At 44.1% G+C, this 16,114-nt stretch overlaps 1 protein-coding gene and 2 long non-coding RNA genes across 5 annotated transcripts in view; 1 reads left to right on the top strand and 2 right to left on the bottom strand.

Annotated features, from left to right (window-relative positions):
- The window catches only part of si:ch73-105b23.6 (mucin-like protein), a 43,686-nt gene that overhangs the window by 24,702 nt on the left and 2,870 nt on the right, over window positions 1-16,114 (top strand). For all 3 annotated transcript variants that reach the window (XM_034224938.1, XM_034224948.1, XM_034224930.1), the window contains one exon: window positions 6,302-6,437. In XM_034224938.1, coding sequence (XP_034080829.1) covers window positions 6,302-6,437 — 136 coding nt within the window. The remainder of the gene's footprint in view (window positions 1-6,301; window positions 6,438-16,114) is intronic.
- Window positions 9,641-10,485, bottom strand: LOC117551878. Its single transcript, XR_004569866.1, has 2 exons — window positions 10,452-10,485; window positions 9,641-10,193 (listed from the first exon to the last, which is right to left on the bottom strand). It is a non-coding gene; the product is annotated as an uncharacterized LOC117551878 (long non-coding RNA).
- LOC117551872 lies at window positions 10,637-14,706 on the bottom strand. The gene is made up of 3 exons (XR_004569864.1): window positions 14,569-14,706; window positions 13,265-13,410; window positions 10,637-11,446 (listed from the first exon to the last, which is right to left on the bottom strand). It is a non-coding gene; the product is annotated as an uncharacterized LOC117551872 (long non-coding RNA).

Here is a 16,114-nt window from a genome sequence, read left to right as displayed (position 1 = left end):
TTGATAAGAAAATTGACTTTATGTGCCTCACGGAAACCTGTCATCAGCCAGAGGTTTACTCCACCCTCAATAAAGCTTGCCCTCCTGGCAACAGCTACTTGGAGAAAGCCCGCAGCACTGGTCTAGCTGTTATCTACCGAAAGGAATTGGAATTCTCACTCCTGTCCCCTGCCTGTATTGTCCTCTTTTGAATGCCTTGCATTTAAATGTAAACCCCCCTTCCCCCTGACAATACTTCTTATCTACCGGTCACCCAAACCCAATTCAGCTTTCATCCCAGAGATACAAGACCTTCTCACTACACTATGCAACCTCTGCCAATATTACCATACTTGGAGATATTAATATTCACATCGATTCCCCCTCCTGCCAATCTGCCACTGAGTTTCTACTACTTCTGGACTGCCTCAATCTCACACAACATGTTGATGTCCCCACACAGGCCAAGGGCCACACGCTCAACTTGGTCATCACAAACTCCGCCCCCATCAGCAATCTGCTAGTGTATGATCTGGGGGTGTCTGACCACAAGACCATCGGAATGGAGCTGTCTTTCCAGTCCCCACTCAGCAAGCCCAAGCGACAAATCAGCTTCAGGAACCTGAGGAACATCAACCCGAACACCATGACCTTGGACCTCCAGCATCTCTCTTCCGCCAACTTCTCATCAGTAAATGAGTCAGTGGAATATTACAACCAGTCTCTTAACAGTCTCCTTGATCTGCACGCCCCCCTCAAAACCAGGATGGTCACTTTCTCGCGCTCAGCCCCATGGTACACTGGCGAGCTGCGGAGAATGAAGACAGCTGGGTGTGTCCTTGAGCGGCGGCTCAAGGCCTCAGGACTCACTGTTCACCGGTTAGCTTATCATGAACACCAGAAGGCCTACGCACAGTCCCTCCGAGATGCACGGTCCCAGTACTACTCCATCATCAACAACAGTACTAGAAACTCCAAGCAACTTTTCTCCGCCATAAACCACCTCCTCAAACCCCAAAGTCCTCTACACTCCGACTCCACTGAGAAGCAGTGTAGCAACTTTGCCACCTTCTTCAAAAACAAAGTTGACACCATCCACTCCCTCCTCTCTAGTCCCTCTGCACCTCCAGTTCCAACTGCCGACCCACAGCCTGGGACAACCCAGCCTCTCCGCTGTTTCTCGGACATCTCTCAGCGAGAGGTTGAGGGCATCGTTAGGAGGATGAAGCCCTCCACCTGTGTCCTGGACCCCCTTCCGTCAGTTCTGGTGAAATCCTACATCTGTACCACATCTGTACCATGAGCCCCATGATCACTAAGATCGTAAATGTTACGATGTGCGAAGCAGGTAGGACCCAAATGCAGATTAACGTGAAAATTCCTTTATTTCAAGGCTATACTAACAAAGACAGAACACAACACTCACCGAGGACAAGCCAAATCACAAGACGAACCAACACTGAACACAGGAAGATAACAGACTAAATACAGGGAGGGGTAACACAAGGGCACAAGGGCCACAGGTGAACACAATCAGACAACTAGACACACCAGGGAAACTAACGACAGGAGGAAAAACACAGGGAAAAGGACCAGACAATATACACGGAGGAAAACACGACAGGGAGAACAGCAAAACACCGAAAACAAGACATACAAAACGTGACATAACACAATAATCGTAACAGAACCCCCCCCCCCCCTCAAGGGACGGATTCCAGACGTCCGTAAAACACCAAAACAGTCCAATAAACGTCCAAAAAAAACAATGTCCAGCAGGGTGGGTGGAGGGGGACCGGAGGAGGGACACAAAACTAGGGCCACCAGGGTGGGTGGAGGGGGTCCGGAGGACGGGTCTGGGCTGACAACCCAAGAGCACCGCGGAGGACCCGGAAGGGATCTCGGGCGGACGGCCCGGGGGCAAGGCAGAAGCCGAGAAGGGGGACTCAGGCGGACGGCCCGGGGGCAAGACAGAGTCCAAGGTGGGGGTTATGGAGGGGCGAAGGCCACCGCGGGCGAACTCAGGGGGCCGAGCATGAGGGCGAAGGCAGCGGTAGGAAGAGTCAGGGGGCCGGGCCCGAGGGCGAGGACCGCGGCACTCAGGGGGCCGGGCTCGAGGGCGAAGCTCGCGGCTCTCAGGGGGCCGGGCTCGAGGGCGAAGACCGCGGCTCTCAGGGGGCCGGGCTCGAGGGCGAAAACCGCGGCTCTCAGGGGGCCGGGCTCGAGGGCGAAGACCAGACAGCTCCGGAGGCCGGGCAGGAAGGCGCTGACGGGACAGCGCCGGAGGCCAGGCAGGACCCGGTGTCGGAGCTGGTGGGACAGGCCTCGGCAGGATCCCCCACGGAAGAGGACCAGGACACGGGATTGGCAGGACCCCCGGTAGGAGAGCAGTCGGCGGGACCTCCAACGGGACAGGACAAAGGGTTGGCAGGACCCCCGGCAGGAGAGTAGTCGGCGGGGCCTCCAACGGCACAGGACAAAGGGTTGGCAGGACCCCCGGCAGGAGAGTAGTCGGCGGGACCTCCAACGAGACAGGACAAGGAGCTGGCAGGACCCCCGGCAGGAGAGTAGACGGCGGGACCTCCAAGGGGACAAGACAAAGGGTTGGCAGGACCCCCGGCAGGAGAGTAGTCGGCGGGGCCTCCAACGGCACAGGACAAAGGGTTGGCAGGACCCCCGGCAGGAGAGTAGTCGGCGGGGCCTCCAACGGCACAGGACAAAGGGTTGGCAGGACCCCCGGCAGGAGAGTAGTCGGCGGGACCTCCAACGAGACAGGACAAGGAGCTGGCAGGACCCCCGGCAGGAGAGTAGACGGCGGGACCTCCAACGTGACAGACATACGATTGGTAGGATCCCCGGCAGAGGAGTAGTCGACGGGGCCTCCAACGGGACAGGACATGGAGTTGGCAGGACCCCCAGCGGAACCTCCAACGGACCAGGACATTGGGTAGGGACTTGAGACGTGACTCGAGAGGGGACTCGAGAGGAGACTCGAGAGGAGACTCGAGAGGGGAATCAAGGGGGGACTTGAGAGGAGACTTGAGAGGGGAACTAGAGAGGGGACTAGAGGAGGGACTAGAGAAGGGAACTCGAGAGGGGAACTAGAGAGGGGAACTAGAGAGGGGACTCGAGGAGGGACTAGAGAGGGGACTAGAGTAGGGACTAAAGGAGGGACTAGAGGAGGGACTAGAGGGGGAACTGGAGAGGGGACTCGAGAGGGGACTGGAAAGGGGACTCGAGAGGGGACTGGAAAGGGGACTCGAGAGGGGACTGGAGAGGGGACTTGAGAAGGAACTTTAGAGGAAACTGGAGATGGGACTGTGGCAGCTGGGGCCAGAGCTGGGTCTGGAACCATTGCTGCGGGGGCCGGAATTGAAGCCAGAATCATGGCTGTAAGGTCCGGTTCTGGAGCCGGAAACATGGCTGTAAGGTCCGGTTCTGGAGCCGGAAACATGGCTGTAAGGTCCGCTTCTGGAGCCGGAAACATGGCTGTAAGGTCCGGTTCTGGAGCCGGAAACATGGCTGAATGGGCCGGCTCTGGAGCCGGAATTGAAGCCAGAATCATGGCTGTAAGGTCCGGTTCTGAAGCCGGAAACATGGCTGTAAGGTCCGGTTCTGGAGCCGGAAACATGGCTGTAAGGTCCGGTTCTGGAGCCGAATCCATGGCTGCTGGGGCCAGAACTGGGTCTGGAACGATGGCTGTGTGGGCCGGTTCTGTAGCCGGAACCATGGCTGCTCGGGCTGCTAGCCTGGCCTTGCGACGACTCCTCTTAGGAGCCGTTTGGAGGCTCCGTGGACCTCCAAAAGCCAGACGAGTACCAGCGAATGGCTCCTGGACTGTAGCAAACACTGGGTGAGAAGCAGGGGCTGACGCCAGACGGACCACACCGATGCGTGTGGTATCAAAAAGGGAATCTGGAGACCTGGGTCTATCAGGATCGGGAAAACAAACCGTGAGGTAATCCAAAAGCCAGGCCGGTAAGAATTGAACCAAATATTGATTCCTCAGCGTAAGGTGGACTGCATCTGCCAGAGCAGCATCTCACTGCTGAACCCTGACCGCTCCTATCCATCGATGAGCACAGTCAGACAAAGAAAAGGTATAATCCACTAGTTCCTGCTCAAACGGATCTGCTGGGCCCATATCGTGGTCGGTTCGTAATGTTACGGTGTGTGAAGCAGGTAGGACCCAAATGCAGATTAACGTGAAAATTCCTTTATTTCAAGGCTATACTAACAAAGACAGAACACAACACTCACCGAGGACAAGCCAAATCACAAGACGAACCAACACTGAACACAGGAAGAGAACAGACTAAATACAGGGAGGGGTAATCACAAGACGAGAAACCGCCGGGCAGGGGAGGAGAAACACAAGGGCCACAGGTGAACACAATCAGACAACTAGACACACCAGGGAAACTAAAGACAGGAGGAAAAACACAGGGAAAAGAACCAGACAATATACACGGAGGAAAACACGACAGGGAGAACAGCAAAACACCCAAAACAAGACATACAAAACGTGACATAACACAATAATCGTAACAGTAAACCTCTCTCTCCAGGCTGGCCATGTCCCCTCTGCCCTAAAAACCACTGTCATTAAACCTCGTCTCAAAAAACCCTCCCTTGACCCAGGAGTCCTGGCCAACTACAGACCCATTTCCAACCTCTCATTTCTATCAAAGGTGCTGGAAAAACTAGTTGCAGCACAGCTCTAGGACCATCTAAACTCCAACAACTTATTCGAAAAGTTCCAGTCTGGTTTCCGCACAGGCCACAGCACAGAAACAGCCCTGGTCAGGGTCACCAACGACCTGCTGATGACAGATGATGCTGGCTCTCCCTCTCTCCTCATCCTCCTCGATCTCACTGCAGCTTTCAACACCGTCGATCACGACATCCTCCTCCACGTCTCCACTCCACCATCCGAGTCTCTGACTCTCCCCTTGACTGGTTCAGATTAATAATCGGGTACCCACGATGTGACCTGTGGTGTCCCTCAAGGATCAGTTCTCGGCCCCACCCTTTTCACACTCTACATGCTCCCCCTTGGCTCTATCATCAGCTGACATGGAGTATCATTCCATTGTTACGCTGATGACACCCAACTGTATCTCAGGATCAACCCTACCTCCTCTGCAGCCCTGCCTTCACCCACACTCACTGCCTGCCTGGTGGAGATACAGGCGTGGATGAAGCAAAACTACCTGAAACTTAACAGCTCCAAAACCGAAGCCATTATAGTTGGCACCCCACACCAGGTTTGGTCATCCACTCTCACCACCATCACCTTCTCTGGCCAGGACATTACCCTCTCCTCAACAGTCACCAACCTAGGTGTGAAAATGGACGCCCATCTGACCTTTGAGGCTCACATTAAACAGCTGTGCAACAACTCCTTTTATCACCTCAGGAATATCGCCAAACTCCGCCCCACACTCACTCTGTCTGACACCGAAAAGCTTGTCCACGCCTTTGTCTCCTCCAGGCTGGACTACTGCAATGCACTCCTCATCGAGATCCCTAAAAAAAGCATCCAGAAGCTCCAGTACATCCAGAACAGTGCTGCTAGGGTCCTGATGAGGGTGCGCAAATATGATCATATCACCCCCATCCTTAAATCACTACATTGGCTCCCTGTGGAACTGAGGATTGAATACAAGGTATTCCTCCTCACTCACCAGTGTATCCATGGAACTGCCCCTCCCTACCTCAAGGAACTCCTCACCCCTCATACTTCCTTGCGGACCACCCGCTCCTGCAAGCTCCGTATTATGGGAGACCGGGCCTTCTGCTCGGCTGCTCCCAGTCTGTGGAGTGCTCTCCCCGACCACATGAGAGCACCACAGACCGTGGATGCTTTGAAAAAAGGCCTCAAAACCCATCTGTTCAATAGAGCCTTTTCCTAGACCTTTTATTTATTACTACCCTTTTATCTATTTTATTGTTTGTTTTTACTGCTTTTTATTCATTCTACCATGTTGTGTACTGTTTTTATTTTTGTTCCATGCTCACTGCTTGTAGCACTTCAGGATTTGAACTGAAATATGAAGTGCGTTATAAATGAAACCCATTATTATTATTATTATTATCCATCCTGCAGGTACAGTAATGGCTCCAGTGTAAATAAACTGTATGCCCCATCCATAAAACATTTACTAGATGAAAGACCTTACCTTAACCCTGTAATGTCTTAATATAGAAGTGTAGCCATAGTTAAATTCCATATTTTGTAGAAAATGATTGTGTTCACTAACTTCCAAATGACTTTTTAGCATTTTAGGAACATGTTTGGTAATGACTTGACCCTTTTCAGACAGAGAACCGGTGAAACAGGTGGAAACTGACCTTGTTCTGGGCCTGGTGCTGGGGATCGGCATCCCTCTGCTGCTGCTGCTGCTCCTGGCTGCTCTGGCCTGCTTCTGCTGCAGCAAGAAGACTGCGACCGGGGAGTGAGTAACACCAGAGCACCATTCAGTAGATTCTACACACCATTTTACTTAGCACACAGAATGCATGACTAATTCAATTATACACATTAGGGTTTTTGATGTATTATTTCACTTTTCTGTACTGACAATGATTATATATCAACCAAAGAATATGTATATTTTAAGTGTCAAACATTCCTGAAGGCTTGAAAGGTGTTTCTTAAATGTTTGTAGATTGGTCAGTTTAGATTCTCAATGGTTTCAAGTGGTAGACCAATTTTGCAGAAAAAAAAGAAGATCCATAGAAAATTCAAAAAATAATAATTTTCTACTCTTTGAAACCATAACCTTTATTCTTATGATCATAATTTTGCCTAGATATGTCTCTATTTGAAAATGTGCAGTACATAACTACGCTTTACTGTATTTTATACACAATCACAGGCCATTCCTCATCACCCATCTTCTCCATGACTGGCCACTTAATCAATTTCCTAATATGAACAATATGAATATGGTCTTGAGAATTAAGTCTAACTAATCTTTAGTACCGGTTGCGATAGAAACGTCAACAACAATTTCACTTTAGATTCATTTTCTGAATATTTTTTATGTTGCATACAGCTTCTCCTGGCTATTCTAGATCCTTTCATGGTTGCAGTGCATGTGTGAAGAGGCTAAGACTATCAGCCAGAGACCCTTCGTGCTTTTTTCTTTTGGCACCACCCTTCTGCCATACTAAATGTTTTTTGCCTCACTAGAGTTCTAAGAATAGCAAGGTTCTCTCTTCATATTTCATCCATACAACAATCATCTTCCGGTGTGCATAACTCATGTACATGTATTCTGGTATGTAATGAGCATTACTGCCTCACTACAGCCATGCTAAGAATATCTCCATAGTCAAGCTTTTTAAATCAATGGCCATTGTGGTTCATTTAAACTCTCATGAGTAAAAAAAACGGGATAGATAGGTCAGCAGCTTCTATTTTAGGGTTCCTTTCAGGTAAGCACAACATTTAGTGCTGGTGAGGAAGACTGCACACACACAGTTTGACAGCCAGTGTTTTAAGGTACAGTAGTCAAGTAGGTCTGCCCAGAGACAATCCTTTATAGCAGCTTGAAGGCTTTACATCTTGTCCTCTGCACTCTTGCTGCAGCACTGCTTTCTCGTATTAACTTCTCAGATGGAGGACGGACTGCCCACTCTCTTACTATATTAAACAAAAAACACTTCCTACTAACAGCTTTGGTCCGAGTTATGAAACTGCATTTTGGTAACACTGAAAAAAAATCTGAATTTAACTTTAGAGCTACTGTTTGCTCACACACAAAAAAGGTAAAAACAGCTATACTCATCCAATTATATATCTTAAAGGAATAGATTTTTAAAAAACATTGCTAAAGAACAACTCATATCCAGATGCATGTGTGCGTGTGAATGTGCATAGCAGTGCATTATAATGTTCATGAGTCCTTGGCCACAGCATGTGTGTACAGATGTATGGCATCTGGACCAGGTGTTAGTGGGCCAGAGAGACACATAATCCCCCTGGTGACTGGCCTGCTTTCTCTGCTATTAGCAAAGTAGACCCTATGGATATAACGGCCCTGGTCGGCAGCAGCATTGTGGGATTATGTTGTTAGATTAGAGTGAATGGGCAAAAGACAGGGAGGAGGTAATGCTGATGTCCTTCAATAAAAATGAATGATAGCAATACTTGGATTATGTTGTATGATATAAAAACGGTCCCAGATGTAAAGTGGTGGGTTTTCAATGTTCCTTTTTTACTTCCCACAATCAAATGTAGGTCTTTAAATGGGTTTCCAGAATTGTATCTATAGATCATTATAAAATCAGCATTATAGATAACTATTTCGTTTTTTGTTGTTGTTTTTTCATTATCGTTTTTTTACAGTGGATGCAAAATGTATTGACAAAACAAAAAGTATTTACAACAAATATATGTAATATGGTCACATGCAAAGAAAATAAGGAAAACAAAGAGATAAAGAAAAAAGAAAAATACAAAAAAGGGTAAAGAAAAAAAGGAGACAAGGAGAGGAGAGAAGGAAGTTTATTGTACTATTTGATCATGTTAATTTGTTCCATTGTAGAGGGGAGTCTCTAGCCAAGCTGATATGAAGAGGAATCAGCACGATAAACTGCAAAAAAGAAGACCAGGTTTTAATAAAACAGATTGTATTGTCTTTTGAGGTTAAAGAAAGTTGTTCCAGGTTTGCATGATCTGTTAAAAGATTGCCCCAATGATTTATTGATCATTTTGTTCTGTCTTTCCAACAGATTCAAATAGTTTTCTTTGCCAAAGTTATTGCAATAAGGATGAAGGTTTGGAGAAGTTGTGGGAGGGTTCAATCGAAGAGATCTCCTAAAAGAGTGATGAGGGGGAGGGGGGATGGAGGATCTCTAACTATCTAACTATTTTGTTTTTAAAAACTGTGGGGGCACTTTTTTCAGATCAAAAATACACAGCCTACATTATTATTGCGCGTACCCCGCAAAATATTAATATATTTACCTGTATTTTTAATCAAATAGGGCTTTCACCATATCACACATCCTGGCATAGACACAATGATACAATGGACTACTGTTTAAAAAATAAACGACTTGGTGGCAAGAACTAATAAGCCTACACTGTAAAAAAAAAAAAAACGGTAAAAATCTGGCAGCTGGTGCTTCCAAAAACTTACAGTGAAATACCCTAATTTCAATAATGGGAAAAAAACGTAAATTCACAGTAAATATAATGAATTTCCTTTACAGAGAAACACTGTTATTTTACAGGTATCTTCCCTTGTTTATTACGGACATAATTTAGAGTTAAGCATGTAAAAACTGTTATTTTACAGTTTTATCCTAAATTATTACGGTCAAACACCTTCAATAAAGTGACAGAACTTAAAGTTCAGCAGTGAAACACTGTTATTTTACAGTCAATAACCTTCAATAAAAGTACAGCACTAAAACTTCTACGGGCAAAAAACCCGTAAAAAAACGGTCAAATGACTGGGAGCAGCAGGCTGCCAAACAAAAACCATAACATTAAAGTAAAAAAACTGAAATAAAGTGCAAAAGCAATTAATATACAGGAATTGTCCTTAAATATTTTACAGGAAAACACTTTCCTCTCTTTTCAAAATCCATTGTCTTAAAATGTTACATTCAAATACCTTAAATAAAGTTCTGATGAGAAAAACTGTTTTTTTACATATTTTTTTTATTAGATTTGTATGATCTTACACCAACATAAATACAGAACCTAAAGTTCTACAGCTAGAATACTGTTATTTTACAGCTTTTTACATTTTCCAATCAAACAGGTTCAACAAAATGACATCACAAAATGTTCTGTAGGAAACAATTACTCTGAAAACTTATATATATATATATAAATATTTGTAGAATTATAGAACAACTAATGAATACAGCATTTCATATTTAAACATCATACTTATAAACAGTAGAAACAAAAAGTAAGTAGAATTTTTTTTAAGATTACTTTGAAACATTCTCAACTGAAAATAACAAGATTTACAAAATGGCAACATATGTTCACATTGTCCATTTGAAGGAGCAGTGTGCAGGATTTAGTACGTCTAACATTGGGGATGTAGGTTCCAACCAATGGATTACTTGTTCACTCACCCTCCTATCCAAAGTCTGTAGGAGAATGTATGTTGGCTGCAAAAAACATGAGGCCCAATCATGTTTCCTCTGTCCATTCTGCGCTACTGTAGACGTGGCAGTGCAACCTTATACAGGACAAACAGATCAGAATCAGAAACGGGTTTATTGCCAGGTAGGTTCACACGTATGAGGAATTGCACTAGGTGTCGTGGTGCATACAAATAAAAAAAAGTACACAGATAGCAAACTATATTAAGAACACTAATAAAAATATAGTAAGATAGCAATAAAATAAAGCAGTAATTTACATCGAAATAGAATGCAATAAATGATAGAATATAAAATATGTGCAGTAAGCAATATTTAAACATTGCATTATTTACCATCCTGTGATCTCCATTATGTAATGCAAAGAGTCTGCGTTGTGGCTGAGGTAAAGTGTCAGTGGGGGGGAGCGGGCCTTGTTGAGGTGGAGAGAGGTTTTGGTCCTGATGGAGAGAGGTTTTGGTCCTAATGGAGAGAGGTTTGGTCCTGATGGAGAGAGGTGTTGGTCCTGATGGAGAGGTTCTGGTCCTGATGGAGCGCGGAGGGGAGTGAACAGTTTGTGTCCAGGGTGGGAGGGGTCGTCCACTATCTTCCCGCCTCAGGGTTCTGGAGGCATGCAGGTCGTGGAGGGATGGCAGATTACAGCCGATCACCTTCTCTGCAGAGCGGATGACACGCTGCAGCCTGCCCTTATCCTTGGCTGTGGCTGCAGTGTACCAGATGGTGATGGAGTATCCTCGGCTGTGCTTTTTTGGTGAGGGAGCAGATGTTCTGCTCCCGTTTGAGGTCCTGGGCGATGATGGTGCCCAGGAAGCGGAAAGATTCCACAGCAGTTACTGGGGAGTCACACAGAGTGATGGGGGTGGGTGGGGCTGCGTTCTTCCTAAAGTCCACAACCATCTCCACTGCCTTGAGAGCGTTGAGCTCCAGGTGGTTTTCCCCACACCAGGTCACCAGATGGTCCATCTCCCATCTGTAGGCAGACTCGTCCCCACCAGAGATGAGTCCGATGAGGGTGGTGTCGTCTGAACTTCAGTAGCTTGACAGACTGGTGACTGGAGGTGCAGCTGTTGGTGTACAGGGAGAAGAGCAGAGGGGAAAGAACGCAGCCTTGAGGGGAACCGATGCTGATGGTCCGGGAGTCAGAGAGGTGTTTCCCCAGCCTCACGTGCTGCTTCCTGTCAGACAGGAAGTCTGTGATCCACCTGCAGGTGGAGACGGGCACGTGCAGCTGGTAGAGCTTGTCCTGCAGCAGAGCCAGGATGATGGTGTTGAAGGCGGAGCTGAAGACCACAAACAAGATCCTGTCGTAGGTTCCTGCTGTGTCCAGGTGCTGGAGGAGGAAGTGAAGTGATAACTATTAGTAAACCATAATGATGGATGTTATTATCAGCAGCTGCCAATAGATCCCCTACATCTTGTATGGTGGACCTTTGAAGCAGGGTTACACAAAACACACACAAAATTGTAAAACAGTTATTGAGAGCATCCCAAGGGCATTGATCCTATGCTAAACCTTCCAGTACACCAACTTTCTAATACCATAAAAACGACAACTAGCCGTTGGCACGAATGTAATGCTTCAGCTTCCTACAACTTTAAAGCTGTGTGGACGTGGCTCTATGAAGAGTCGTTCATATTTTCTCATTATTTCATAAGTTTAGAAGGGGTAACTTGTTAATTTTACCTCGAGCCAAACTTGTGCGACTTGTTTCTGAAATCCCTTTCTCTTAAAGTGAATACATAAAATAAAAAAACAGTGGAGCTTACCCTAAAACTAACCACTGGATAGGGTTAACCCTAGCCCATATATATTTTTGTATTATTTAAAAAAAATATATATATCATATAGCACCAAATTGCAACTCATTTATATCTACGGTCACTTTTCACATTGAACATGAGCTCTTTTATTAAATAAACTAAACGCTTTCATTTTAAGTTGAGTTTAGTGTTTTTGACCCTAAGAAACACTGATGCATTAATCAATAACAATAATCCACAGCTCCTCTCTCTGCTCCAGAGGATTTAAAGAATATATTAGGGATCGACCGATATGGCTTTTTCAAGGCCGATACCGATACCAATTATTAGTAATCAAGGAGACCGATAACCGATATTTGGAACCGATATACATTTGCAGTAAAAAAAAAAATCTTGGTGTCAAAATGTCGAATAACACAAACTCCAACACAACTTATTTGAAATGCATTTAAGCATAGCCTATATTATGTTTAATTAACTTTTAAACATCTTACAACTGGTTTCCTCTCTGTGCCCTTTTCTTTAGTGCAGCCATCTGCAATGAGTTAGAGAGAGAGACAAGAAGTGGGGCTGCAGGCTGACATGCTTAACTAACAATAATGCTTAATTTATTATATCTGTCTATCTAGCATAAAATCCCAATAAACTGCTAGCAACTGCAAAACACTAGTGCTAGCTAATGTTTTGCAAACTATTAAAAGTGAGGCTATCACAGTAGACCTAACGTTAGTCTAGTAGCCTCACTTCTAATATTTTGCTAAACATTTGCTAGATACATGTTGGCTAGCTAATGAGCTTCACATATCAACCTGAAAAACTGCAAGGCTCCACTCTCAGCCCCTCCCCCCCCCGCACCAGTTACTCCGCTGCGAGACACTGCACGCACCCCCAACTCTGACTGACTTCCCGCGTCCCTGTGTAACTGGGAAACTGATAGAATTGGATCATAAGATCGTGGTGTTTTTGCAACTTCAGCATAGGGGATTGGGATGTTTATTGAACTTTGGTTTAACACATGTATGGCTCTGCCGCTCAGCGCTGCTGCTTGCTTCAGTCTGTGTCTGCGTTCTTTCGCACCTGCCTGTAATCTGAGAAGGTCCCGCCTCTCTGGCTGTCTCCCGCCCGGAAAATCTTCAGTAATAGCCTATCAGATAGCGCTGTGGGCGGGACATTGCTCGTGTACACAGAGTGGTGACTGCAGCCAGAGAAACGGCCGCATCAGAGCCAAAGTTTTATCGGCAATTTGATAAAAAAAAGGCCGATACCGATAATCGGTCAAATGCGGAATATCGGCCCCGATAATCGAGCCCTAGAATATATCAGCAGTAAACCTAGGGGAAACACTGACATTCAATATTATGTTAGAGACAAGTTAGTTATTACTCACATATCAAAGTATTTTCATCTGCAAGATGGACAAATAGCTGGGTGCTGCCTGGAGAGACTGATGAGGAGTCACCGGCTGGCTTCTGCCCCTTTCCACACAAAGCCATCACATGTTCTGTTCCATAGTCTTCACTGTCCACTGGTGCTCTGTCAAAAGAGTGAACATCACAGCTGTCATGGTAACCCTTTGTTACACAACATACAACCAACATGCATCAAAAGTGACCCAAATTAGTTTAAATTGTAACCTCAATTAACCTGTTTTGATCAACACCAATTCTAATTTTCATTTGAACTTTCTTACTTTTTTAAATAAAAATCATGTTTGTATCACTACACTTCTAAGGCACAACATGGGTAAAAAATTATCCGTATTATTTCCTATGTTATTCCTAGTGTTTCTTTAAATACATTGTTTTTGATTACCACAAATCATTATTTTAATTCTCCAGTTCTAATTGATTAACTAAAATAGTTTATGCCAAGTGTGATACAAATGCAAAAAAATAAAGATACTTTAATGATAATTTTGTTAAAAATAATAATTTTAGCAGAGATTTGGACCAAGCATGTATGATGTAGTAATACAACAACTATTTTAGTTCACAGTGTGACATTAGCTAGTCATGTTAGCTTGTAATATATAGAGCAGAGCTAACTAGCAAGTTAGCCAAACGTTAGTGGTTAGCAGTTTATGCTATGATAGCTGTTGGCTACTGAACATTAACAAACTGGATTCCGCAGTAAAAAAGCTGTGAAACTTTACAATAAGATTGGCGACAACACTGTGACACCCTGCTGCACGTTTATGTGTAATCGTCCCGCGTTGGAGACGAGGATGGCGGCAGCACTGCAATAAGCTGTAAGCTAACGTTAGCAGCCACCTTGTTAACCTGTATAGCCCGATTGTCCCGCCGGTGGGACATCTTGCAAGAAACAGCATCTCAGGACTTCTTAAAATGTACTAACAACCTATTAATGATGCTTACCCACTTAACGGGAAGAAACTCAGCTAACTGACGATATTAACCATTTTTAACTAAACGAAACACAAGTCTAACAGCTAACAGGGCTAACGCTACTTTAGCACATAACTGGCAAAAGCGATCTTTTTTACTTCATGCTATCTGCACAAACGTATCATATGAAAGCTGAGATTCCACAGATTCCCTTAAAATATATGTCTCATCACTCAAAACTCACTGAACTAGAAGAAGAAACGTAACCTTAAATACACAATTAAACATTCACAAACTAAGGATTATCTAAATACATGTTTAACTCCATTACAGTTGCAGGACTCACCAGATCTCAAGTCTTCTGTTCTCTGTGGACGTCCCGATGCTCATATTTAAGGTGTAGATGTAAAACTATCCCGATATTAGTCCATAAACTCGTGAGCAGACATACAGACAGCTCTGTAGCTCCGCAGGAGAGCCGCTCAAACTGACGTGGAAGTTTCAAATTGGATTGAAAGGCGCGGACAGTGCTCATTGGCAGGTTTTTTCGATGACGTTTATATCAACCAATCAGGAATGTTGTGGACTCATTCCAATCCTGCTTGTCTTGTCTGCCGTTGTATGGCTGGATTCCATTTTAAGTGCCGTAGCTTTTTACATACATTTTACGTTTTTTTTATTTGACACTTTTTTTTTACAGTTAACTATTTTAGTATACTATGAAAACTACTTTATTTACACCAAATCATTTTTGGGTATTTCTGCAATATATTACATTTTTACATACATACATTTATTTAACATTTTAGAGATGCTTTATAATAAGATTTATTTTTATTCTACAACAGTACAGATTAGTTTTTTTTGTTTTTTTTACATTTTGTTACATTAAATTGAAGGTTTTACTGCAAAAAAAAGAAAGAAAGTTGCCTTCATTTTACATGCAGTAAAATTATGTGTATTTTATGTGTTTTTACATAGAATTCAATGTAATTTAACATTCAAGACAATTAAACAATGGAATTATCCTGTAAAAAAACGATAATTTCTCATCAAACCAATTTACAGAATAAAACCTTTATTTATTTTAAATAAAAGTAATTTACTGTATTTTTATGGTATTTACACGTAATATAGAAAAACAAGAAAGGTCTGTAAAATAATACAGTACATTTCTGTGAAAAAACTTCTTTTTTTTACAGTGTACCTTATGCGATAATACAAATATTTCACTACATCACAGTTGTGCGTCCCACTAACATTCAATTGTTGAGTCATCCCATTAATATATTTCATACTTAGGTTCAAGTTGTTGGGGTTTTCTCAAGATAAGTTACCCTTTCTTTTTATTTGAAGTAGCATGTCCTTTTATCCTTTAGTTTTCTTTTCATCCATGCTTGAGCTACTGCCTCTTATGTCCTTCTTTAACACTGCCACTATCCAATTCCCAAGGTCAGAACATTTTTAGCAAATTATACTTTTGAAAAGTATGTCCCAGCGTCCCCAGCCTAAATGACGCTCATTTGACCTAGCTGGACCATGACTAATATTTGGTCTAAGCATCAGTGAGTCTAAATATTTCACAAAATGAACTGTGATTAATGTCCAAACAAAGGATCTTTAATATTTTATTGGCAAGAATTGTGTTTTCCCCCCCTTTTTTCATAGAATGAGTCACGGCACACCAGGTTGCACAGTCTGTACCTCATTATCAGAGAGGATAGATATAGTTGCACAGGAAACAACCATAATAATATGCAATCCAAAACATCTGAACTGCAAATCTGCAAGTCTGGAGAAGCATTTGGGATATGCATGTTTCATATTTTTAAATCAGCTTTAAACCCAGATTTCAGTGTCTTTCAACACTCACAATATCTAGGCTAGAGCCC

Source organism: Gymnodraco acuticeps, unplaced genomic scaffold (genome assembly GCF_902827175.1).
Source record: "Gymnodraco acuticeps unplaced genomic scaffold, fGymAcu1.1, whole genome shotgun sequence".
NCBI lineage: Eukaryota > Metazoa > Chordata > Actinopteri > Perciformes > Bathydraconidae > Gymnodraco > Gymnodraco acuticeps.
Note: the sequence above shows the minus strand (reverse complement) of the source record. Positions and strands in the feature narration are given on the sequence as shown.